Source organism: Peromyscus maniculatus, chromosome 8, assembly GCF_049852395.1.
Source record: "Peromyscus maniculatus bairdii isolate BWxNUB_F1_BW_parent chromosome 8, HU_Pman_BW_mat_3.1, whole genome shotgun sequence".
NCBI lineage: Eukaryota > Metazoa > Chordata > Mammalia > Rodentia > Cricetidae > Peromyscus > Peromyscus maniculatus.
The window spans coordinates 47469453-47492906 of NC_134859.1; the positions used below are offsets into that span (position 1 = coordinate 47469453).

The 23454-nt window shown below is 48.3% G+C and overlaps 2 protein-coding genes across 6 annotated transcripts in view; both read left to right on the forward strand.

The window, feature by feature from the left end:
* The window catches only part of Cdrt4 (CMT1A duplicated region transcript 4), a 30975-nt gene extending 14633 nt beyond the window's left edge, over positions 1-16342 (forward strand). For 2 of the 4 annotated variants that reach the window (XM_042282197.2, XM_042282200.2), the window contains 3 exons: positions 2024-2137; positions 14679-14747; positions 15805-16342. In XM_042282197.2, the coding sequence (XP_042138131.1) occupies positions 2024-2137; positions 14679-14747; positions 15805-16259 (638 nt within the window). In that variant the 3' untranslated portion in view covers positions 16260-16342. The remainder of the gene's footprint in view (positions 1-2023; positions 2138-14678; positions 14748-15804) is intronic. The other 2 variants (XM_042282198.2, XM_042282199.2) reach the window with 2 other exon arrangements.
* Positions 1-23454, forward strand: part of Tvp23c (trans-golgi network vesicle protein 23 homolog C) — a 126624-nt gene that overhangs the window by 96278 nt on the left and 6892 nt on the right. The gene's annotated exons all lie outside the window — the stretch shown is intronic.

Genomic DNA, 23454 nt, shown 5'->3' on the forward strand with positions numbered 1-23454 from the left:
CCTACTGTGTCCACACGGCCATGTCGAAAATCAGCTTTGCTAGAAGGAAGCACAGCTTCCTTCCTGGAGGCTTCAGCTCCTTACAGACATATTAGCTACTCTTCTCGTTGCTGTCAGAAACTACCCCCAGAAAAGCATCCTAAGAAGAGGGTTTATTTGGGCCCTCGGGATGAGGGCCCAGTCCATCATGGCAGGGAGGCATGTCGTGAAGTGAGGTGGCTGGTTTCATTGTGTCTCCATTCCGAAAACAGAGACGTGAATGTTGGTGTCCGGTGATTTCTCCTTTCAGCCTCTTTTGTTCAGTGGTGACCCAGCTTACCGGATGGTGTCACTCATATTCAAGGTGATCTTTTTTGTTCCTCAGTTAAATTTCTCTGGGGATGGTCTCACATATGTGTACAGAGGTGTATCTCCTAGGTGATTTTTAAACCCAGTAAAATTAACAGTGAAGACCGAAACGATCACTCTGACAAGTTCACTTCTTTTGGTAGGAAATTCCATTGTCCCCTAGAGATGGGAGTGGATGAAGGAGGAGCTATCCAATCAGCTCTCTCCAGATGCTGCCAGAGTAGGAAGCCTTTCTCTGTCTCAAGGATGCTTTTCTTAGACCACCTGGTAAAGGCCTTGTACTGGCTATTTCTCCCTGTGGAACAAGTTACCCTAAATTTAGTTACTTAGTATTTTGTGTTTCTCATTCTATACTTGCAGGGATTTATTTGCAAGATCTGGGAGAAGTCAGGGCAATGAAAGGTTTGGTAGGATTGTTCTACAAATAAAGACGTACATTTGGCATTTGGACTTATACTTGTTTGATGAGTTATAGAGCCAAATAACTGTTGATGCCACGTTGAGGGCGTGTGGAGGTGAAACGGAGAAAGACTGCAGAAAGAACCAATGGAGACTGAGGGGGAGGGTACCAAGAGATTGGGGAAGAGATTGGGTCTGCGTGCTGTCATGAAAGCTAAGTGGGAAAATGTTCCCAAAGTATAAGAATGCTCAGCTCAGCCGGGCGGTGGTGGCGCACACCTTTAATCCCAGCACTTGGGAGGCAGAGCCAGGTGGATCTCCGTGAGTTCTTGGCCAGCCTGGTCTACAGAGCGAGATCACCAAAGCTACAGAGAGAAACTCTGTCTCGAAATGGGAGTTAAGAGGGCAGAGGCCTGCGGCATAAGTGGAAAGTCACTCTTCGGTAACAGCAGGGCCACTTCCCCCACCTAGTGAAGGAAGGCAGAGTGGGCAGGCGGGAGCACCTGGTGGCAAGTTGGTAGGAAATTTAGAGGGAGATGAGAGCATTCTTGGATCATGGACTCTTGGATCTTTCTGGAACTAGAAAGGACAGTAGCTGAGGGTGAGAAGGGGAAGCAGGCAGCAGGAGTTGGAAACCATTTCTTGGGAGATGAGAAAGTGGAAAGAGCCCTGGGGTGGGCTAGCAACGGGACGCGCTTCCGAGACTGAGGCAATAAGAAATAAAAGCTTTGGCAGCTCGACAGCCTGAGTGTCAGTCCTAATTCCTGTCACTTAGTAGCTGTGTGCCCTTGGACAGGCAGGCTACTCCATAGACTCCACAGGCTCTAGTTTCTTTGTCCGTGAAATGGGGATAAAACGGAACTTTGTCAGAATTAATTAGTTAACATAAGATGTTTAGAGGGTGCTTGATATGTGGTATGGCGTAGAAACATCAGTTATTCACATGCCATGGGAGACCTGAGCACGCAGCCAGATTAATCTTCCAGCAAGTCTAGTGGCTGAGGAGAGACCAGTTTTTGTTCAGTTGGTGCTGGGACTTAGTCATGCAAACGTGATAGACAGAAAGGGCAAGGCGGTGTGTTAGTTCCTTTCTTATCCATGGAAAGGCGACGTGACCAGGGTTTGCTTGGGCTTCTGGCTCAAAGAGATGCCCTCCACTGTGGCGAGAGAAGGCCTGGCGGCAGGAGTGTGAGACAGCTTGTCTCATTGCACCTACAGCCAGCAAGCAGAGAGAGATGGATTCTGGCAACAGCCTGCTTTCTGCTCTTCCGCTTAGCTCACAGCATGGTGCCTGAGGATCTCAGCTCACAGCACGGTGCCTCCCACATTCAGAATGGCTTTCCCCTCCTCAGCTCCTCCTTTCTGGAACCACCCTCAGACAGACTCAGAGGTATGCTTCCATATTGACTCAATCCAATCGAATTGACAACGCAGATTAACCATCACAGGTGGGTTGCTAAGAACAATCGTTTGGGACCATTGGAGTTTAAACAGGATTTAGCAGGAAGTGAGGACACTGTGGGGATGGATAGATAGGCAGACCGACATGGAGTGTCAGAGGTGAGGAGTTCCAGGGATGTGGAGGCTAGACGTTGGCATGGAGCTCTGCCATGAAGCTCTACTCACAGTGACACCCGTGGGCCAGGGGCTAACACTGTCAGTGACTGAGGAGCAGGGGCCAGGTCTCAGAAGCTGCCGATACCTGGTGCAGGGAAGGCTGCCGTAGTCTGGTGGCCTGGCCTTCAGAGGAGGGTCAAGGAAGGGAAATGACTTGGCAACCACAGGGGAAGAGATCAAGGACCTGCTTTCCGGCAAAAACCGGTGGACTTGGGGTGCAGCTGGGGCAGGGGACATCCTGGGCTTTCTTTCAGGGCCTCAGGGGACTCTCTGTTATAGGGCTAGGAGACAGGGTGCATTCTTTGCCTTTTTCCAATAAAACAGTCCTGGCAGAACTTCTATAAATTGGTGTGTGTGTGTGTGTGTGTGTGTGTGTGTGTGTGTGTGTGTGTGATATGTGTGTGTGTGATGTGTGTGTATGTGTGTGTGTGTGTGTATGGTGGTGATGGGGAGTGTCCCTAATTTCAGCCCCAGCCTCAACCTCACAGCCTCACTTTTCCAGATCTTGAATGATCAGGTTATTCATGGCTTCAGGTGAATCCCAAGCCTTTTGATCTCTGATGATCATTCACTATCATGTGGTAAGTGCTATGTATAATGAGGTCATTTCTCCTGCTGCCAGTGACAGGCAGAGTGTGAAGTATGTGTGTGTGCATGCGTGTACATGTCTGTGTGCACATACATGTGCATTTGTGTGTAAATGCGCCCATGTGTATACATGCTTATGTATATTCATGGACATAAGTCTGTACCTATTTGTGCACCTGTATTTGTTCAAATACATATTTTCACCCATACGTAGATACATGTGCACATGTACATGTGTAGTGTGTGTGTGCAGGGCACACTTAATGACTATAGAAGACAAAATGGGGATTGTCTTAGGGATTCTATTGTTGAGCTAAAAACACCATGACCAAAAGCAACTTGGGGAGGAAAGGGTTTATTTCATCTTACAGATTGTAGTCTATCATCGAGGAAGTCAGATCAGGAACCTGGAGGCAGGAACTGAACAGAGGCCACGGAAGGATGCTGCTTACTGGCTTGCTCCCCATGGCTTGCTTGCTCAGCCTGCTTTCTTATACAACCCAGGACCATCTGCCCCGGGGTTGGCACCACCCACAGTGGATTGGTCCCTCCCACATCAATCATTAATCAAGAAAATGCCTCACAGGCAAACTTGCGTATAGGTCAGTCTTCTGAAGGCATTGTTTCAAACCAAGGTTTCCTCTTCCCAAATGATCAGCTTGTGTCAAGCTGACGTAAAATTAACCGACATGGGGATACTGATGCAGTATTAAAGAGTTTGGTATTCCAAAGCTAGGAGTCTTGCCTTTTATATTTTAGGCAGTGCATGATGAGTTTTAAATAGGAGGGTGATATGATCAGATCTTGCACATTTTCTTCCCCTGTTTACAGTGTCGCACCTGTTTAGTGCCTGGCTCGCAATGAGCCATCGGCACATATTTGTTGAAGGAATGAATGTATTTATAAATGTTTTGACCTGAAGCTTTCAACTGGAGACTAGACCAGAAGAGAATAAAGTAGGAAGACACGTCAGGGGAGCAGATCCTGAACTTGAGGTGCAAGAGGGATGGAGGGGTCTAGTTTCCGTTTCCACTTGGGTGAGCAGGAAGGATGGCTGTGAACAGAAACTGGCATGGAGACAGAGGAGATCTTTCCAGAAGTATTGTGACAACAGATGTGGACCTGGGTTCCGGACAGGTTCAGTCTGATGAGATGCAGCAACACAGGGAGGAGCTTGTTAGTGAGCAGGAGGAGATGGGAATCCACTCTTAGAAAAGAGACGGGTCGGAGGAATGTACTTTGGTAATTTTCAAGGTGTTAGTGGTACTGAAGACACAGAATGAGAAGGCTTTGGCAAAGTGGCTAATTCTGACCAAGCTCATTTCAAAAAAAATTTTTGATTGATAATTCAGTATCCCAATATCATAATGTGCATATACCTATGGGTTACTAAATGTCATTTTCTAGAAGATTGCCTAGTGAACAATAGCAGAAGAGATTATTTTCATCAGTGTGACCAGACAATGGTTTATCCTTTGTGTGTGTGTTCTTGTGCACAGGCATGTGCACATGTGTGGCTGTGTATCTACACACTTGGGCACGTGTGTGGAGGCCAGAGGTCAGTCTCAGATACCGTCAATAAGTTGTTTTGAAACAGCGTTTTTCGCTGACCTGGAACAAGCAGGCCAGGCTGCTGTCCAGTGAGTCTCCCTTTCCTTCCCCGAACTGCCTCTATACTCAGCTTTTTTACATGGTTCCTAGGGATCAAAGTCTCCTTGTGTTTGCAAGGCGATCTTAACCTACTGAGCCTTCTCCCCTGTCCACGATGCACCCTTTTTATTCCCTTCCTTCTCTGTGGTCAAATACTGATGTTCTCGCATCTATGGTATCCTCTCCTGATGGAGAGCTGGATAAACGTCACAAATCTTCCTGTACTTCTTTGCTCTCTCCCTAGGAAATATGGGACAGAATTTGGCGATCTGCTCTTCGAGAGCATCTTTATGAGCTATAATGGGCAATATATAGAAGTTTGTACTTGTTCATGTGCATACACCTGTGATAGCCTCACTGTAGGGCTCCACGTGGCTCCTGCAGCTTGAGCTGTCTGTCATAGGTTCTCACTGGTCCTGTTGCTTTTCTTCCTGTTTACCTCATGAACCATCCCCTCCGTCTGCAGCCTCCCTGTCCACGGGAGACACAGCTACATGAGCTGTCTCTTGGGGTACTTTTGTTTATTAATTGATTTTGCTTTGTTTATTTCTTGGTACCAGGCATTGAATGTAGGTTTCTGTGTATGTTTGGCAGAGCATATAACCTCCATGAGCTATAACCCCTGAACTATAACCTCCATGAAGTTCCTATTTTCAAATACTTTTTGTTGTTGCTGTTGTTTTTGTTTTTCAAGATAGGGTTTCTCTGTATAGCTTTGGTGCCTTTCCTGGAACTCACTCTGTAGCCTAGGCTGGCCTCGAACTCACAGAGATCCGCCTGGCTCTGCCTTCCGAGTGTTGGGATTAAAGGTGTGCGCCTCCACTGCCCAGCTGTTTTTTTTTTTTTTTTTTATTTTGGTTTTTCGAGACAGGGTTTCTCTGTGTCACTTTACCAAATACTTTTTATTTAGAGTCAATGCCTTCCTCAGTTACTAGGCTGGCCTTGAAGTTGTAACCCTGCCTTAGCTTCCTGAGGAGCTGGGATTATTGGCCGGAGTCACCAGGTAAAGGGGATCTTCCCAGCTCTTTCTTTGACATGTCTGTGCCAGGAATGACAGCTGGGGGCTTCTGCGGACAGCCCTCCAGCATGACGATCCTTCCTGGAGGCCTCTGCCTCGCTTCGGTGGTGGTCCCAGAATCCGTCGTGTCTCCTATTCTTACTCTTGTTACGGGCTGTCCTGTAATGAGGAAGAGACCTGGAGCTACGATCCAGAACCCTCGATCCACCAGGCAGACATCTCACCTGGTTTCTTTTGTTTGTGAATATGAGGGAGGAGGAGGAGGAGGAGGAGGAGGAGGAGAAGGAGGAGGAGGAGGAGGAGGAGGACAGAGCTCACCTCAGAGTGGAGGGGAAGCGACTCTGGGCATGTGGAAATCTTTGCTGAGGAGAAACCTTGGGCAGGCAGCATTAGCTGTGCAGAGCTTCATAAAACCCAGAAAGCTATTTGAGTTCTGTGTTTTAAAAGACACTGCGTATCACTTCTAGGGGCTAAAACTGGAAACATCTTAACATCCCCAAACAGAGGCATCATGGATAATGATTCATTCCTTAGATGGATTGTTGAGTAGCCTCTGAAATAATTATGAGGGATCTTTAACATTACGAACAAGTGCAAAACAATGGCTGAGCAAAAGTGGTGGCCTGAAAAGGATATATGTAAGGATGGGTGGGACGAGAGTTGCATGATAACATTAGGATTGTGAGATTTTAAAAAAATATCATTCAAATTTAATATAATGTTGATATATAATGTCTGTTATAAGAACCCATACAAATGCTTTTGACAAAGCATATACTTAAATTTGGGAAACATACAAAGAGATATAGCCTTTTTCCCCATGGCACGCGTCTCAAATTGCTTTCCTAAGGGGCTGGCAATTTGTTCTACTTCCTGTTCACAGTTTTCTAGTGACCACAGTGGCAGGCCACAGATGCAAAGCAATACAGTACTTTACTCACAAGGTAGAGTTTACACACAGCTTTGAACCCCACGTACTTCACTCCATTTCCCGGTTTGCACAATGCTCAGGTTCCTGATCTGAGCTTGCCTGCCTTGCCAAGTGCTCCATCATCCTTTGGTTTAATTTCTATTCTGTAAGTCGTGTTAGGGTGACAGTTATTGCTGGGTGTGCATGAAGGGCATTTGTGACAATGTGCAAACCCTTCTGTTTTCAGTATGACAATTTGGACTGTTGTTCAGTTGTGGGCCATTTCACCCCCAACTACGGGGAGATTGAATCAATCATAATTTGGAGTCACCTGTGGCCAGCGAGTTGAGTGCATGTTGTAATACAGTCTTTTATCACATTCTGGCATGAACTGGGACCCAGCTGTCAATAACAATAGAATAATGGAATCTTACAGGAGTGGGTGATTACCTTAACTCTTTGCTTCCAGGAGAGTCTCAAGTGCCAGTCACTCTCTTCAAAGTCTGGGTTCCTGGCCCCCATTCCTAAGCTCTGAGCATTTGAGAGGAGATTGCCTGAGCCGCTGATTGAGATCAGCCCTGGGAAATGCTGGCTGTTTCCCCGTGTGTTCTCTAGGTTCACAATGCCCTATTGTTCCAGTGGGAGCAGGACTTCCTCTTTCTGATTGATTAGTCATTGTGCGGCCATGCATTTTCACAGCTCCATTGCTCAGGAGCCAGCTGTCCGGCCGTAAGGGGGTCTCTGGGCACAGACTGCCTAAATCTTTTCATGTTTGGTTTCCTAAGTATGGGCTGTTCGGGTTGTTTCTCCATATCTTTCCTATTTGACTAGCTGATTAGTGTGCAAGTCTACCCTAAATGTCCATGCAGGAAAAAGTAGAAAGGCTCCTTCGTGCCTGCTTGATTTGTTCTAGAGATTTATTTTTAAAATTGGAATGTGATGTATAGATAACACAGCCCACATGCGCTTTACACCTAATAGGTCTTCATATTACATCTTTCAAAACGAACAGTGTGTTAGATGAAGTATTTCTTGAATAAATATAATATTCAGGTTCATGATTGTTCCCGAGAGCTGTGCAATGCTCAGAACTTCTTCCGGTAGGGAATTTGGGAAGTGTTGTCTCAACCAGCTCAGCATAACAATTCATGTGCAGAAAGCAGATCGTTTGGAGACAGTAGCAGTGTCTGCCTGTGGGAGGAAGAGGGAAGACACCAGGGCTGTCATTAAGACTGAGATCTGGCCATCACTCTCCCTGTCCTTCGGGATTCAGCAGAATCAGTTTGCTTTCCTGATTCCTGATTCCATTTCTCCCTTCCCCATCCAAGGCAGTCTGTCTTCCTCACAGGGCGATGAGCAGCTTTTGATGTCTTCTTCTGCTCAGTATCTGGCTGCAGACTGGCTGATGGGATATGTTTAGACTTAGTACAAGGCTTCTCTGCTTTCCTTTCTGATGACACGATGGCATATATTAGTCTTGTTTGGTCTCTTGTAAGTATGGGAAACCTGCTTTGCAGATCCTGGACACTGAGAAGGGCAGACATCAGAGCAAGAGGTGAATGTGTGAATGCACTCTGGTTCTGGGGCTCTGAGCGAATGCAGGACCCACGCTGTTCAGTACAGTATATGACGTGCATTGTGGATTCCGTGAAACGAATAAATGCTGTGTGTCTGCAGATTCGCAGACTCCGTTTCCATGCTGGGAAAACAAAGCACTGGAAAGTTATGACATTAATCATTAGAGAACATATGTATCCTATAGTGGTATTAGCCAGAAGCGTAGCTCCTCCCATATATGGTAGGTGGGATTCAGGAATGGCAGGCTGGTTATTAGAAGATGGGCAGCATTGATGAGGTTTGCATGGCAACACCCCAAATGGAGTAGTGATCTCTGGTTCCTCCAAAAGAGGTCCATGCCAGAACTTAGCACTGTCAAAGCTGATCTGCAAGAGAGTGTAGTTATGACCTTGTTTCTCTTCTTGAGAGTGTGTGTGGAGAGAGGAAGAGGAGGTGACCATGCATTGACACACAGGGAGAGGAACAGACAATGTTCTTCTTCCCTGAAAGACCAACTTGTCCCTCCCCACCCCTCTGTCTTCATAGTTCTAGGGTTCCCGATGCTCCTCAGCATATCTAGTGACTCTCCTGTATGCCCCTCCTCCAGAGCCCACTGGGGTGGGTAGGGGGTGCTCATGGGATGGGGCAGGTGACAAGGCAGAAGCTGGTCTCACGTGCCCTCAACATTTCCTCCAGGTGTGAGATGCAGGGACCCTGGGAGGGGCCTTGTTCTGTACAGGGGAACATGGCATGCTCCCCGAAGGTCACTGTGGCTGGAGACGAGCCCCTGGATGCATGCACTGCACTGAGTCGATTCCCACCCTGGTACATCTCGGAGATCAGCATTCCAAGACACTTCTGCTCTTAATGGCAGCTTCCTCCTCTGCCAAGAGTAAATGGGCAGTGGCCAGACAGCAGAAAAGAACTGGGGCAGGGAAGGAAATGGACAGCTGAGGAAAGATAAAATGCAGAGGGGGGATGAGCCTTTGTCCCAGGCCTGGGAGAGAATACCAGTCTCCTCCCGAGAAGGACGAGACTTAGGGACAGCCCTGGGAAAGAGGGTGAAAATGAGCCCAGCGAGATAAGCATGCAAACAGTGGGAAAGAGAGAAACACTGGGCCCTCATGCTGGCTTGCTCTTCTATGTCTGGATAGCTCTGGGGGCCTCTGGGGAGGATTTCAGAAGGCTGTAGTAAGGATAGGGCTACCCCTTGAGCATCTTTACTGTTCTGTGCTCTTACAATGAGGCATTCTCTGAGGCATGCAATCCTGAAGGCTAGAAAAGGACCTTGTTTAAAAATCCACGTGAATGTTTCATTGATTCCTAGTTCCATGAGATTCCCTGTCTAATGAATGGATGATCAACATGTCAAAGGCAATTATTCTGCATGTTCACCCTGCAGACAGAAAAAGCAGGTCAACATATAACAAGCCCCGAGAAGTACGGCTGGGAAGGCATTTACTGTGCCGTTTAACAAACCTGCTTGGCCATATGCCTGCTATCTTGTATAAAATGGATCCTATAAACGGTGGCTCTCAGGCTACATAACCTCTAGAGCTGTATGGGTGGCCCTTGTCCTGGACTTTCCCCGCTTCTTCTTAAACAGTGCCTAGTAACATCTTGAGAGATTCTTACATCCTATGGGACACAATTCAGGCACCATCTTACCAAGCTGGCACCTCACTCATGAGTATACACTATCTTACAGCGTCAGGGCAAAAGCCTGTGTGGAATTGACTTGTATCAATGTACTAATCCATTAATCCTGCCTGGAACCACAAAATCCTTTTGTAAGATGGTTTCCTGAGATAAGGGCCCAGCTTGTGGCAGACAGAGAGTGAGGTAATGGGTTTTGGAGAATCCCGTCCACACGCTGTTCCCTCATTTGCAGCGCTATTAAGCCACTGGTTTGCTTCCGCCTTTGTCTGAAGTCCATCCACCATTGGCACATGGTTGTGGCCCCATTAAGTGTTTTCAAGGACACTGACTTACAGCACACAGCACGTAAACACAGAAAGAAAGCTGGCGACATAGACTGCCTTCTGGGTCCTGGGTCTTGTCTCTAGGTAGTTGGTGTCACCTGAGAAATCGACAGTGTTTCACGAGTATCCAGTCCTAAGCCCTCCTGTGTGTTGGAATCACCTGGTGTGCACCTCATCACTGTTGCTGTGAGAGAATACTGACCCCAAGCAAAAGTCTTTATTTGGTTTACCCGTCCATCGTTGAGGGAAGCGGGAATCACAGAGGAGTGCTTGCTGGCGGGTTCCTGGGATCATACTTACCCAGCTTTCTTGCCAGCTCGAGACCACCTTCCCAGGGATGACACTGTCTTGGTGGGCTGTGCCCCCCATGCAAGTTAAGACAACACCCACCCCCATACTTTCCTCCAGGCCAGTTAGATCTAGGCCGTTCCTCCGTTGAGGTTCTCCTCACAGATGACTCTAGGCTGTGTCAAGTTTACAGTCAAAGCTAACTCTCTTAAAGTGTTTTGGTTAATAAGTAATACATGCACATGTATTATTTGTGCCTAACAATGGGGTTCGATGGCATATTTCAATACAACTATATAATAGCGTGCTGATCAAATCCAGCCTCCCTTTACCCACCTTCCTCAAGGCCTTTGCCCTTCTGGGAAGCTTTAATTCCTGCTCTGCCTCTCATCCAGGCAAACCCCAAGGTTGGGAATGAGAGTCGGCACCATAGTTTTAAAGATCTGCAGTACTCCCAATGTGCAGAAAATCTGAATTGTGCTGCTTTAGAAGCATTTCACTATCCAGACACCTCAAGACAACTAGATCTCCCTGTGCTGGCTAGTCTTAGGTCAATTTGATACAGCTATAGTCATCGGAGAGGAGGGAACCTCAGTTGAGAAGATGTCTCCACAAGACACAGCTGTAAGGCATTTTCTTAGTGGCTGATGGGGAACAGCCCAGCTCATTGTGAGTGGTTCCATCCCTAGGCTGATGTCCTGGGTTCTATAAGAAAGCAGGCTGAGCAAGCCATGGGGAACAGCACTCCTCCATGGTCTCTGCATCAGCTCCTGCCTCCAGGTTCTTGCCCTGTTTGGGTTCCTGTCCTGACTTCCTTCAACAATGACCAGTGATATGGAAGTGTAAACCAAATCAACCCCTTTGTCCCCAACTTGCTTTTTGGTCATGGTGTCTCATCACAGTGATAGAAACCCTAATGAAGACACTCCCTCAGAGAAGCAGGGCAGCAATTCAACGATGCCTCATTTCATTAGTAACAACAGAGGCCCTAACAATTTAAAGAACACAATCCCTGCCACCATTACGCCACATTCCAGGACAGCGTCACTCCTTTGAGTCTGAACTCAGCATCTCAGACTAGATTCTAAAAACGTTGTGGTGAGAAATTGAGCGGGAACTGGGGGGCGCTCGCCTTGGACACCCAGTTGCTTGAACATGGACCTTGGTGTCTGTGGGAGAAACAAGCTGCTTCAGCGAGGCCTCCCACCCCTCCCATCAATGCTGTTTCTGTCTGGGGACTGTGGCTTTGCATCGCATTTACAGGAAGACAAAATAGAACCTTTTGTGCTGGACTGGAAGGAGATCGTGAAAGGCCACCGCTTGTCTTCGGACTTATGTCAACTATTTATCTCTTGTTGTTTTCAACAAGTCCTCCCCATGCATTTTGAGACTGTCTCAATCACTGGTTTTCTCCAGTGTTCCCAGTCCCTGTTGCAGCAGGTATGAGAAAAACCTGCTGCCCTCTGTGCTGTGGCACAGAAGCCCGGTGAGACAGTGTGAGGCACTGGGTGACACAGCACAGTAGTGCTAGGAGAGTATCCAATAGGAACCAGGCTCCATGGTTGCTCCAGATTCATTAATCAGAAATTTAGAAGCAAGGGTGAAAGGAATTATTCCCAGTCTCCTAAATATCACCATCTCCAAGTGTGTTTCCACCATCAGGCACTGAGTCCCTCTTTCACTGGAGGTGGACCGGAAGAGCTGGGGGGCCATTTGGATGCTCTCTGTTGGAGGAAACTTGGGATGGATGACTGTAAAGCTTGAGAACCTGGGGCTGGTCTTAGAAGGAAAACTAAGGTGCCTTAAAGTTTACTTTAAAATTATCCCAAGTATCTCTTTCTAGGTTAGAGGACTCTCTGGGCATTATTGGTTCTGGAGCCTCGAAAAACTATATTGATATTATTTTTTAAAGTGCCTTGCCACTGAAACTCAGTGGGGAATCCTACAAGACCTGGATCTAAAAGGTTTGACAAAAACTGGCTTTTGTCTTCTCTTTCCCTGCCCCCCCCCCTTATTTTTAATATGAACAAATCTCCAGGATACTATCATGTGTAGGTGTTTTGAATAAAGTGTTGAAATTCATGGATAATTTATTTTATGAAAACATCAGAATTTAAAGTTTCTGTTAATGGCTTACTCAAATCCCATAACAGTTCCTTGACTGGGAGGACAAAAGGTGTGGAAATGTGGACCCCTCCTATGTTAGAGGTGGGTGGTCCACATGTGAGCAGGTTGGCATTACCACAGCTCACTTCTGCTGCAGCTGACAGAAATGGCACCAACCGCTCATGCTGGGCACAGGGAGGTACTCAGTGTGGTCCGTGCATCGAGAGCATCATCATCATCCTCTGGAGGTATTTGTGGAAGCAAATTCTCGGGTCCTCCAAACAGATCCACTGGATTGGAACATCTGGGGGTTAAGGCTCAGGCTCAGGCTCTGCAGGTTATTCTCGGGATTATCAGAATTGGGAAGCACTGACCCTAGGCCAAGAGTTCTCAGGCTGTGGTGCCCAGTAACACCAACAACCCCCAAGAACGCATTAAAAATCATGCGCAGTGTGTTTTCACGGGTCTTTGGCGGGTGAGGGCTGAAAGGCTCCATGACCCTTCCCCAGACTTAAGGGCCACAGAGATGGAAAATCTGAGTAATAAATAATGAATTCATGGGGCAGAGGAGTGATGCCTCCTCAGCCAGTAACCTGCCAGCCATGCCAGTGTGAGGACCTGGATTTGATCTGCAGCCTCTGCTTGCTTGGGCAAGCTCTCCAGGTAGATGGACTAGTGAGGCTGAGAATCACTGACCATGGTGCCCACCAAGTCCTCCATCTTCATGAGCACATACAACATTAAGGCTTTCCGATTTCTGCCCCTCCTTAGGGACCCCCTAGGTGTCTCTTGGCAGCTGCCTGACCATCTCTGCCACTTCTGTCCCAGCTGCAGACTGGGAAGTGCAAGTCAGAGGGTGGGGCCCTGCAGTACTTGTAGGAACCAGACCCGGACTCTCCAGGACTGCCCAGTGTTCAGACTGTAAAGCCAGGAGATCTGAAAGCAGGACTCCTGAAGGATTGGTCATGGCAATGTAGGGAGCTGGAGCAGGGCCACACTAATGGGGAATTGGGACTCACCCCGCTCTCCCGGAAGGGACAGACCACAGGACTTAGGATCCTCAGGGTGGCTACTGATCACTTGTCAGGTCAGCTTTAGGAGGCCCTGGCTTTCACATTTTCCCAAAGCCATTTGGACCTGTGATAAAAAGAAAACTCTTAACAGTGAGAGAGAACGGAGCAGAAGAATACAGGAAGAGTCAGGGCATGGGGAGAGGGAGTCTGCTGTTGAGCTGGTAGAAAACACAACATACTTAGCAGACGCCATGGCTGCTGCTTATTCTGCTTCTGCCATAGTCATGTGAAGATCTTTGCATTTGCTTCCAGGATACAAGGAAGGGCTGGGGAGGAGGTGACATCCAAGGCCATACTTGGAGCTTCCATAGGTCTTACTTGGTAAAAGGCAATGCCAGGTGAGTTCTTCAGGCAGTGGAATACATGGCACATTCTTTGGTGATAGATCTGTTCCCAGACAAACTCCAGCTGCTCAATGTCCCCCAAGGAGCATGGGAATAGCTGTGTGCAGTAGTTCCTGTTCCCCAGGGGGATGTGTCCCAAGACACCTATGAGTGCCTGAAACAGTGTATAGCAATAAACTCCATATCTTCTATGTATGAGTACCCATGATGAGGTTTATAAATTAGGCTCACTGAAACTAGTAATAATAGCTAGTAATAAAATAGGAAATTATAATGATATAAAAACTGATGAGTTAATTTTTCCTGGACATTTCTGCTTAATACTTTCAAGTATTGGAGAGTAACATGGGGCTGGGAACTATTTCTCTTGACTATCACCCATTATCACGCTTGTTTGTCTTTTCTTCTGAACTCAGGTTAGAGATGGCAAGATGAATTTGTTTAATTCTTCTGCCTCCCAAACTCCCACTGGAATGACCTAAGGCTATAAAACCAGGGCAAGGATGCGCCACCAGGGAAAATGGGGCAGGGGAGGTGCTTGTCATTTCTGGTACCCAGAGTATGGCCAAGATTTGAGAAGGAAGGCCTGTCCTGCCCAGGACTCGGTATCTGCTAAGGAACTAGCAAACGGGTAGGTAGAATTCTCGTCAACGCGCCCACCCACGGGGGTCTCAAACATCAGCACTTCTGGACAGCCGGACAGCAGGCACAGGGAGGCACGTGTGACCGTTGAGTTCAGAGCCACTGTCAGGACGCTGTACTAACTTACAAGCCTCAGTTCTGTCCTTTGTCAAATAGGGAGAAAGTCTACATCACAAGACGCAGTAAGGATGGGAAACAGTACGCGTCCAGAGACACAGCTGGAAGGTAACTGGTCCAGAGACACAGCTGCTAAGGGTTGGATGCAAGTCATTGCCAACCTGCAAGGAAGCCTTCGGAAAGTGGTCTCATTCTAATCAGGCAATGCCTCTAACGAGGCAACCAGAGTTCTGAAAGGGTGAGACACTTGTTCAAGGTTCATGCTGCTTCAGGTGGAGTAGGCTGATGCTCCAAGTCCTGAACCTAATTTGCTATTGTTTCTATGTGTCATCCCCCCCCCCCCCGCCCCCTCGCGCCGTCTTCTTTTGGCAGTTCCTCATGTACCTCAGGCACTTGTTTCTACTAAGTTTGGGGGGGGGTTATAGGCCTAAGCTGCCACACCCGGCTTCTCTTTTCAGCAGCGCTGGGTCTCAAACATGGGCCTTTTACACAACACAGTGTAATAACCACTCATACAGCATTGACTGTGCTAGCATTTTGTTTTCTAGAGGTAATTTCAAAGCACAAAGGACGACTACTCAGGTTTTATGCAAATACTGCATCCTGTTTTTCCTACTGAAAAAAAAAATCGTCTGTGTAGCTCATTCTGTCCTCAAACTTGTGACCCACCTGCCTCAGCCTCCTGAGTGTTGATTTCACAGGTACGCATCTCCATGTCCAGCACACAGCATTTTTAAATAAGGAGCTTAAACACATACAGAGGTCGGTAACCGTGGGGGGCTCTGGAATGGACCTCCTGTGAACACGCAGGGATCATTCTAGGACAGTCCTGCAACAGTTTTCTAAGCAGACATTTAGTTGAGGACAATAGAATTTGGGGCTCAAACCCACACTTAGATAAAAACACTCAAAAGTGAGCCTGGCTCAACTCAAGTCTCTCTCATTAGTAGCATTCTGCTGTTCTTTAATTGATAGTCTGTAGAGTATCATTCGGTTTATTATCTTTGGATTGGTTTTATTCCCACTAGATAAACGGGGCGGGGTGGGGTGGGTGGGGGTGGGTGGAGGGGAGACTTCAAACTGTGGTCCCAGACCCCGGGAGTTCTTTGATGAAGTGAATTACTGAGCGTGCAAGTGTTTCTAGACCACTGCATTTCTTTTCCAGTGGAACACCCAGAAAACACCGAACTCCCTCTGACACTACTTGAAAAACACAGCCCTTGGCCGGCCTACGTCACACACACCTCCCTGGCAGTCAGGCGGCTCATTGACAAGAGCCGAGTCCGCGAGCTGGAGTGCATGCGCGCAGCTGAGGAGAACCGCAAGTCCGTGAAACAGAGCAAAACCAGCTTCATGATGCTGAAAAGGAAGAAGTCCTCCAAGTTCTCGGAACTCGTGCTGAAGGATGCCCTGTCAGGATCCAGGCTATCCACGTGGGACCATTTCTCGGCAACAAACGTGAGTCCCATATTCTTCCCAGAACCCGAGCAACTGCAAATGGAAGCCAGAGAGGGTCCCACGTTCAACTACAACAAGATCATTTTCTCCAAGAGGCCTGCGACGAGGAAGCTCCCATATGGCTTGCTACAGGACAGCAAGGAGACAAATGCCAAAGGATAACCAAGAGCCAGCCCTGCAGCCGTCCCCTGAGGATGTACAACAGCCACCCTCCATTTGCTACAAATTACACCATGTCTTTGAAATGTGCGCTTGTTCACGTTTCTACACCGCTTGGCAGACAGAGACCTTATCAGAAAGTGGGCTCTGGGTGGGTGGGTGGGTAGACAACCCCAACACTGGAGTTGGTTGGGGTGGGGGTGGGGCTGCTGTAGGCCCAACTGCACGTGTTTGCCCACACCCAGACAGCAGACAGAAACCACAGCGGTGACTTTACCAGTCCATTTGATAGGCTCTTACACCCAGTGACTAAAGGGGCCAGAAAGGTAAGAGAATCCAGCTATCAACAGAGGAAGCTCCTGTGGGGAACCAGTGCGGTCCCTGGAGTCACCGGAAGTGAGAGGCCGGCAGCGGAAGAGGTGTGCAGGGAAGCTCAGACTTTCCCGGGTGGGCGAGGGGGTTTGGCCCAGCTTGTGTTAGGGACTCCGTGCTGAGGAGAGAGCCCCTGCAGGGTGGCATCCCCACCTCTGAGAAGGGGTTCCTCTTCCCCTGGTATCACATCTGTGAGGCTGGTTCAGGGAGTGGTAGAAAACTCAAAAATTGGATTCAAATGCTGGAAGGCATTGCCACTGCCTGGGTGGCAGGCAGGAAGGGATCCCAGGGGACGGGGACAGTGGGAACCATCAGGAAGCAGCGAGTGAGTTCTTTCTCCCCCCTCTAACAATGCAGACATCTGCTAGCGCCCTCTGTGGGCAGGGCGTGGTAGGGCATAAGGAGGAACTTGTCAGCTGATTCCCGGCCCTACCATCTCCCAGGCAGATGCAGTACAAGAGGATGATCTTTGAAGCCAACAGAAAATTAGCCCAGTGACTACCAGTGGGGTTCTAATGCCCCCTGTGGCTCCCGAGGCTGGTATTGGAGTGCTTTTCCCTTAGAGGGATTACAAAAATGGTGTGTGTGTGTGTGTGTGTGTGTGTGTGTGTGTGTGTGTGTGTGTGTAGTGTGTGTGCTGAGAAATGGAGGATTCTCCTCCATTTAAAAAAGAAGATATTTTTTACTTTACTGTGTGAACATGTATAAGTGTGCCATGGTGAGTGTGCCATGGTGCTTGTGCCGTGGCACACATGGGGAGATCTGAAGACAACTTCGGGGCAGTTGGTTCTCTCTTCCCCTCATGTGAGTCTCGGAGACTGGCCTCAGGTTGTCAGACTCAGCAGCAAGCATCTTCACCTACGGAGACATCTGGCTGACACTCTCTTGTACTCTGTTTTCTCTTGGGAAGCAGAACCGATGTGAATATGGGGGAATGATTAGGATTCAGGGGTGAGTTCCGGGCTGGACACTAGATGTCACTTGTCAGGTGACAGCTGGAAATGGCCCCACCCATGCTCTGAATTGGCTCCAAAGTAAGTAAATCCTCCTCGGTCACCAAGTCACCAAGCTTTGTCTTCAGGCGCAGACCGCCTCCTGTTTGGGTTTACCTGTTATCGTGGATGACCCTACCCAGACTTCGGTGTATTTTCATGGCAGCTAGTGCCCGTCTCCTCCAGCGCCAGGTGCACAGGGTGTGAGGTACTAACATTGCAACTGCCTTGTGAAAAAGCCCGGTTCTCCTTGCAACACATTTTCTCTTGACTGTAAACGCTTGGCATCACTCACAGGTGCAGGTGTTTAGTCTCTGGCTCCTGTGCAGGGTCTGTCTGAACACTAGTCAGTTAGAAGCTCCCAATCCAATCCTGGGGTCTTCACCCTCGGCCAGTATAAGTTCTGCCAAACCATAGCTATTTCCCCATGAATCTCAATAAGTACAGTTTGTGTCCTGGAGACACAAAAGAATTCTTCTAAGGGCAATTTTTATCTAAAGACTGTGATGTAGTGGTAATTACATCTGTAATTCAAGCACTCAGGAGACTGAGGCAGGAGAATGATGGGCTACATAGACCCCCGTCTCCAAATAAACAAGTTAAAAACAAAAAGCAACACAAAACCAAACCAAACCACAAAAACCTCTTTTATCCCTTCATGGGCATTTCTGCCCGGGTCCGTCTGGGAGAACGTGGGCCACAGCAACTCTTTAAATGTTAACAGGGGTCTGAGATCACTGTGATTATTTCTCCTAATTCCTTTAAGGACAAAGTGATGTGGCATTTCATAGGCATTTCAGGTTCGTTTTCTTTGTGTTTAATTCTTTAACCATGCACTCTATAGTAGTTGATTTTTAGCTACACAATTTAGCATAATTTCATTCTCAGTCCAGTGTAACAACATGAGCCAGGGATGTCATGCACAGCTTCTGCCCTGATGGAAAGGGCCTGAGCTTTGGGCATGCAATGTCTCACGGGGCAATTTTAAGACTGAAAAAAAAAATCAATTCCTTTTGAAATGGAGGACTCAGCTTAAGTCTAGGTTGGGGACACATGGGTCTGGCCACTTGCTATATTTACAGGAGAATTGGGGTTGCTGCTGGGAAAGAATTACCCCAGGGAGGAAACTGAGCAGGACTAGCTGGGTGTGTAAGGAAGCTTTGGCCACTGGGTGCAAGACAATCCTTACCCTCAGTGACTTACAGTGTGCCATGCTTTGATGTGTCCACTGGTTCAGACTTTGCTGAGGGCTGTGGGGATGAGGACCAGTGAGTCCTCCTCTGAGGATGGTTTGACTAAAGTCTCGGAGGCCCTGGAGTACTAAGACCAAGAGAAGATGTCTTTGGCTTCACAGCCCACCAGAACACAGGTTCCACTGTTCTAGGTACGGCCTTGAAATCTCCAGGTCTGGGAAAGCCCAGAACATACTTGTTGGGACCAGCTTTGTTCATGCCTAGTGTTTCCAGAAATAAACATGGATCCTTTCCAGGACCCTGACATCCATCCGGAGCAGGCAGGGCATGCATGAAGTGGAATGTGGATTATTTCCACGTAACCTTATCTGCTTGTTCAAACCAAGGAATCCCGGAGTATCTCAGGTTACTCTGAGCAAGCGAATGGCAATCTTGAAGAAGGAACTGGCTTTCTCTGATGCTGCACAAACTATAGCCTCTTCTCATTTAACTCCTCTGTACGAGGTATTTTTTTTTTCTTAGCAGAGTTTCTGCTGCAGAGGGTTTGCTTGCTTTTGTAGTCTGTGTCGAGCCAGAATGTGTACTTTGTCAGCCGTCTGTGTTGCTGGTAACTAAGGCCACATTCTGACACATTTCATTCAGCCGTTTTACACAGATTCCTTGGCTTCCTGGGCACAATGTGATATTTACCATTTGCGAATTCCAAACGGGTGTCAGTTGCTGTTTAACCTCTGCGGCCTAGCCGAGCCTCTGGTCAGTTTCACTTTGGACACCAAGCAGTTCTACATTCTGGAGCTTCCTTAACCGGGGGCCGGGGACTCATCTTGATGGAGATTAGGCTTGCTTCACTGATAAGAGGCTGCAGGAATCTTCAGGGCAACTTCCAGAGCAGAGGTCCTGATTATGGGTGTGGCAAAGCAGACATTTGGGGGTCACCTGAGATCTCTCTAACTGGAATGGGAGGTAGAGGCGGGACCTAAGCAGACATGATATATATGTTATGTGGCATGCTAAAGCGAGGCGGATGCGGCATGCTCAGCGCGCCTCCTCTTCTTTTGTGGTCCAGCATCCTTATGCAGGAGGGGTAACTATCATACAGTTTTGTAGCTTCCCTCTTTAGGATATGGAGAATATAACAGGCAGAACATAACTCAAGGCAGATGATTTCTGGGCCTTGCCAGGGCTCTTTCAAGGGATCTAAGCAGTCTTGGGAAGTAGAGGACCCAGCATAAGATAGAGACCAGGTCCCTGCACTGGAATCCCAATCAGCTACTGACCATGCATCTGTGGAGATAAAGAACAAGGCTTGCGCACCCCAGCACTCCAGCCACTCCCTCTGTGTGCCGGCAGCAGCAGTAAAAAGATTATAAAATGTTTTGTAAGCTGTGTCCAAGCAAACGGGTCCATCCACACCACACGGTTCTTTTCGGCTTTAACTCATGTTTCCCCCACCCCCACGCCCCGTGTATGTACAGACCAAAGGGCACATTTTTAGAGGCCCCAAGTTATCTGTGGCAGAGAGAACATAGACTGAGAAAGCCACAGAAAGGGTGTTGGGGAAGGGAAGTAAACAGAAACCTGATTGGAGCTCAAAGCTGAGTTTCTGTTTGTTGAAAAAATCTCTTCCTACCTCCTATTCCTCCCTGGCCCATATCCCTTATCTGAGGGACCCAGGGCCTCAGTCAACTTCTTGGAAATCACAGGGTGACATTGCTAAACCTGTAGGGCATAGCTGGGTTCTTGGGAAGAGCCAGGAGGCAGTACAGGGCACCTGCATTACCGTGTCCTCCCGGGGCCCTGACGCTTGGCGCACATTGGTAGGATTCCTGGCAGCGCACTGCAAGCATGGAACAAGAGAAAAAGTTAAGTGTGAAGTTATGTCCCTTCTGGTAAAGGCCACAGAAGGAAGGTACACCTGGAATTACATCACCCCATATTCTATGCCACCCCACATTCAGGGCCTCACGCTAACCGTGACTGGTTTCTCCATGCCACAGGGTGAGAAGTGTAGACGTGCAGCTACCTCCTGTGGGTACACAAGCCAAGTGCAGGACCTTAACTTTATATTCCAGAGGCAATAAAAATTTCTACCCCCGCCTCTGGCGTTTCTAGGCAGTTCTTTCACCGAGGGCCCAGATCAGCTTACGTAAGGCATGCATCCACTTCCTGTCTGTGTTCAGTTTTTTCAGCGACCCAGAGCAACCCATGAGTTTTAGTAGATAGAGGGACCCGAGAAGGCCCAGAATTTCAGACAAGTTGGGAACTTGACTCCTGGCACTGTTTCTGCAGACGTGCCAAATGGGCGTGCTCTTCGTAGAGAACAGTTGATTCGAGAGCCAGCTGCGGCTGGGGGGAAACCGGCCTCAGTGTGGCTGACTGTTCCCACTTTCATCGGAACCTGTCTGTATCCATTTTACTGTTCCGAATCCCGGGGCATGCTCACCTGGGTAAGTGGGTGATGACTGAAGCAGGAGGCCCTTGACTGGCCCCCCAGCCCTTCGACACCCAGCGTGGAGTCACTTCTGTAGTTAGTACTTACCCTGCCCTCAGACCGCCTTGGATTTTATCAGTGACAGTCCTGCTGAGCTCAGGGTACATTGTAAAGCAGTTTTATTTGAGACCTTTCTTCACGTGGTCAGCTTGCTCTGTGCCTGTGACCCCACAGGTATTGGACAAGCCTGGCCATATTCTCCTAATTTCCCCCCTGGAGTCTGGTGTGTGGTCTGGCCCGGAATTGGTGCTCAAGGATTACTTAAGTAAGGTGTTTATAAGAGCAAGCCCTACGACTCAAACACTGAAGTCCTGAGAAGAGAGTTCTTCAGGGACAAGAGGCTGGTAAACGACACATTCTTTTTTGCAGGCAGGAAGAGGCAGCCTTGCTGTGGAGTTTACTCCTCGTCTTAATACTATTATTCGAGCAAAGTATACAACGGACACCTTTTTATGTGCTTTTTCTTTTTAGGGTCCTGGAAAAATAGAAGGAACACGGGACACAGAATCATAAAACATCCGGTTATTCTGTTCCTTTAAAAAGGACCAGCTCAAGCCCGTGTGACGAAATTCCAAGTTTATTTATATTTTTTTTTTCTGTAGCCTTTATCAGAAGGGACATAATTTCACAACCCTAACGCAGCACGTTGACAGGCATCCAGCAAATGCGTGCCGAGTGCTTCCTTGTGCCAGGCAGCGTGCCAGGCCCGGGGTGGGCACAGCAGACATGGAACTCTATTTTTGTGGTAGAGACGCTGGACAAGCATACCATCCCGGCACAGGGGAAGGCGTGCTGTGCAGGAGCTCAGGGCGCTGCGAGAGTGTATTTGCTGAGGGCTCGTGACCGCCCTTCCTCAGGCAGAGGGGATTATGGAAGGAGGCAGGATTAGTGTCAGGACAGCTGCTCATAAAAGAGAGTGAGGTCATGTCGAAGCTGCGGCCAAACTGAATTTTCGTGGCTGGGTGAGTTTTTCAAACTGTGCAAAGCTGTCTTCGGTTTATAGCCAGCCCTGGTTTCCATGTTTGTTTCTGTAGCACCATGGAGCTGATCCCTAATTCAGGCTGACTTTTCCGAGAGAGCATCTCACTTTCTGCTCCTGGCGACAAGACAGAGGAAGGGCCAAGCGTTTGCAGCTTGTCCCAGGGCTCACTCTCTGCCTCATTTTCTGTCCTGGAGGCCTGGGCTGGGCAGCAGCAAAGGAGGCCTTGAGGGCTCTTGAGTGCTCGCTCCAGACCTGGGAAGGTGCCAGGCCCCAGCCTCCAGTGTCCTTCAGAGTCCAGCCTCCTTTTCCCTTGTTTTCTTACACCAAAGGGCCAGTCCTGTCCTTCATGTCTTCTCTGTGACAGGAACCTTGCAGCCTGCCTGCTTCTCCAGGTCTCTGTACCTGGAGCCTGGGGTGCGCTTCAAACTTGACATTACCATTGTGGTTCTTTCCTTTTTTTCCTGTCCCTTCCCATCTCCTTTCTTCCTTCTTTCCCTCCCTCCTCATCTACTTCCTGCTCTCCCTTCCTTCTCTTCTTGTCTACTTCCTGCTCTTTTCCTTCCCTCCTTGTCTACTTCCTGCTCTTCCTTCCTTTCCTTCTTGTCTACTTCCTGCTCTTCCTTCCTTTCCTTCTTATCTACTTCCTGCTCTTCCTTCTCTCAGTGTCTACCTTCTGCTCTCCTTCCTCTTGTCTTTTGATCTCCATTGTCTTTTTTGTAATTGCAAAATAAAATGATGCTGCTTAGGTTTTCTTACAATCTGGCCAAGAGGGTTCTGACCTCTGTAAACTTGAGGAGGGCATGTTGTTTTCATGTTCAGTTTTCAGGCATAGGAGCCTTCTTCCTGAGGGCAACAGGAAATTCCCAAGCACTTCCAGCGAAGCTCTTAGAAATGCTTGCATATTTGACAAAACGTGTCGCCCTGGCCACCTATCCCCTCCTAGAAAAAGTTATCTTTCTTTACCTCAACATAGCCGTTGGGGCCCTTGTAGCTTCCCGAAGCATGGCCCCGACAGGGTATAAAGGCCAAATCTTGAAGGCCTGGGAGAAGAGCAGCAGAATCCTAGTTGCTCCTAGATGGGATTACTTTCAGGCGGCCATAACCTAAGCTTGATTTCTGTTGTCTGCTGAGGACAAGCTCCACCTTGAACGTGGAACTTAGTAGTACA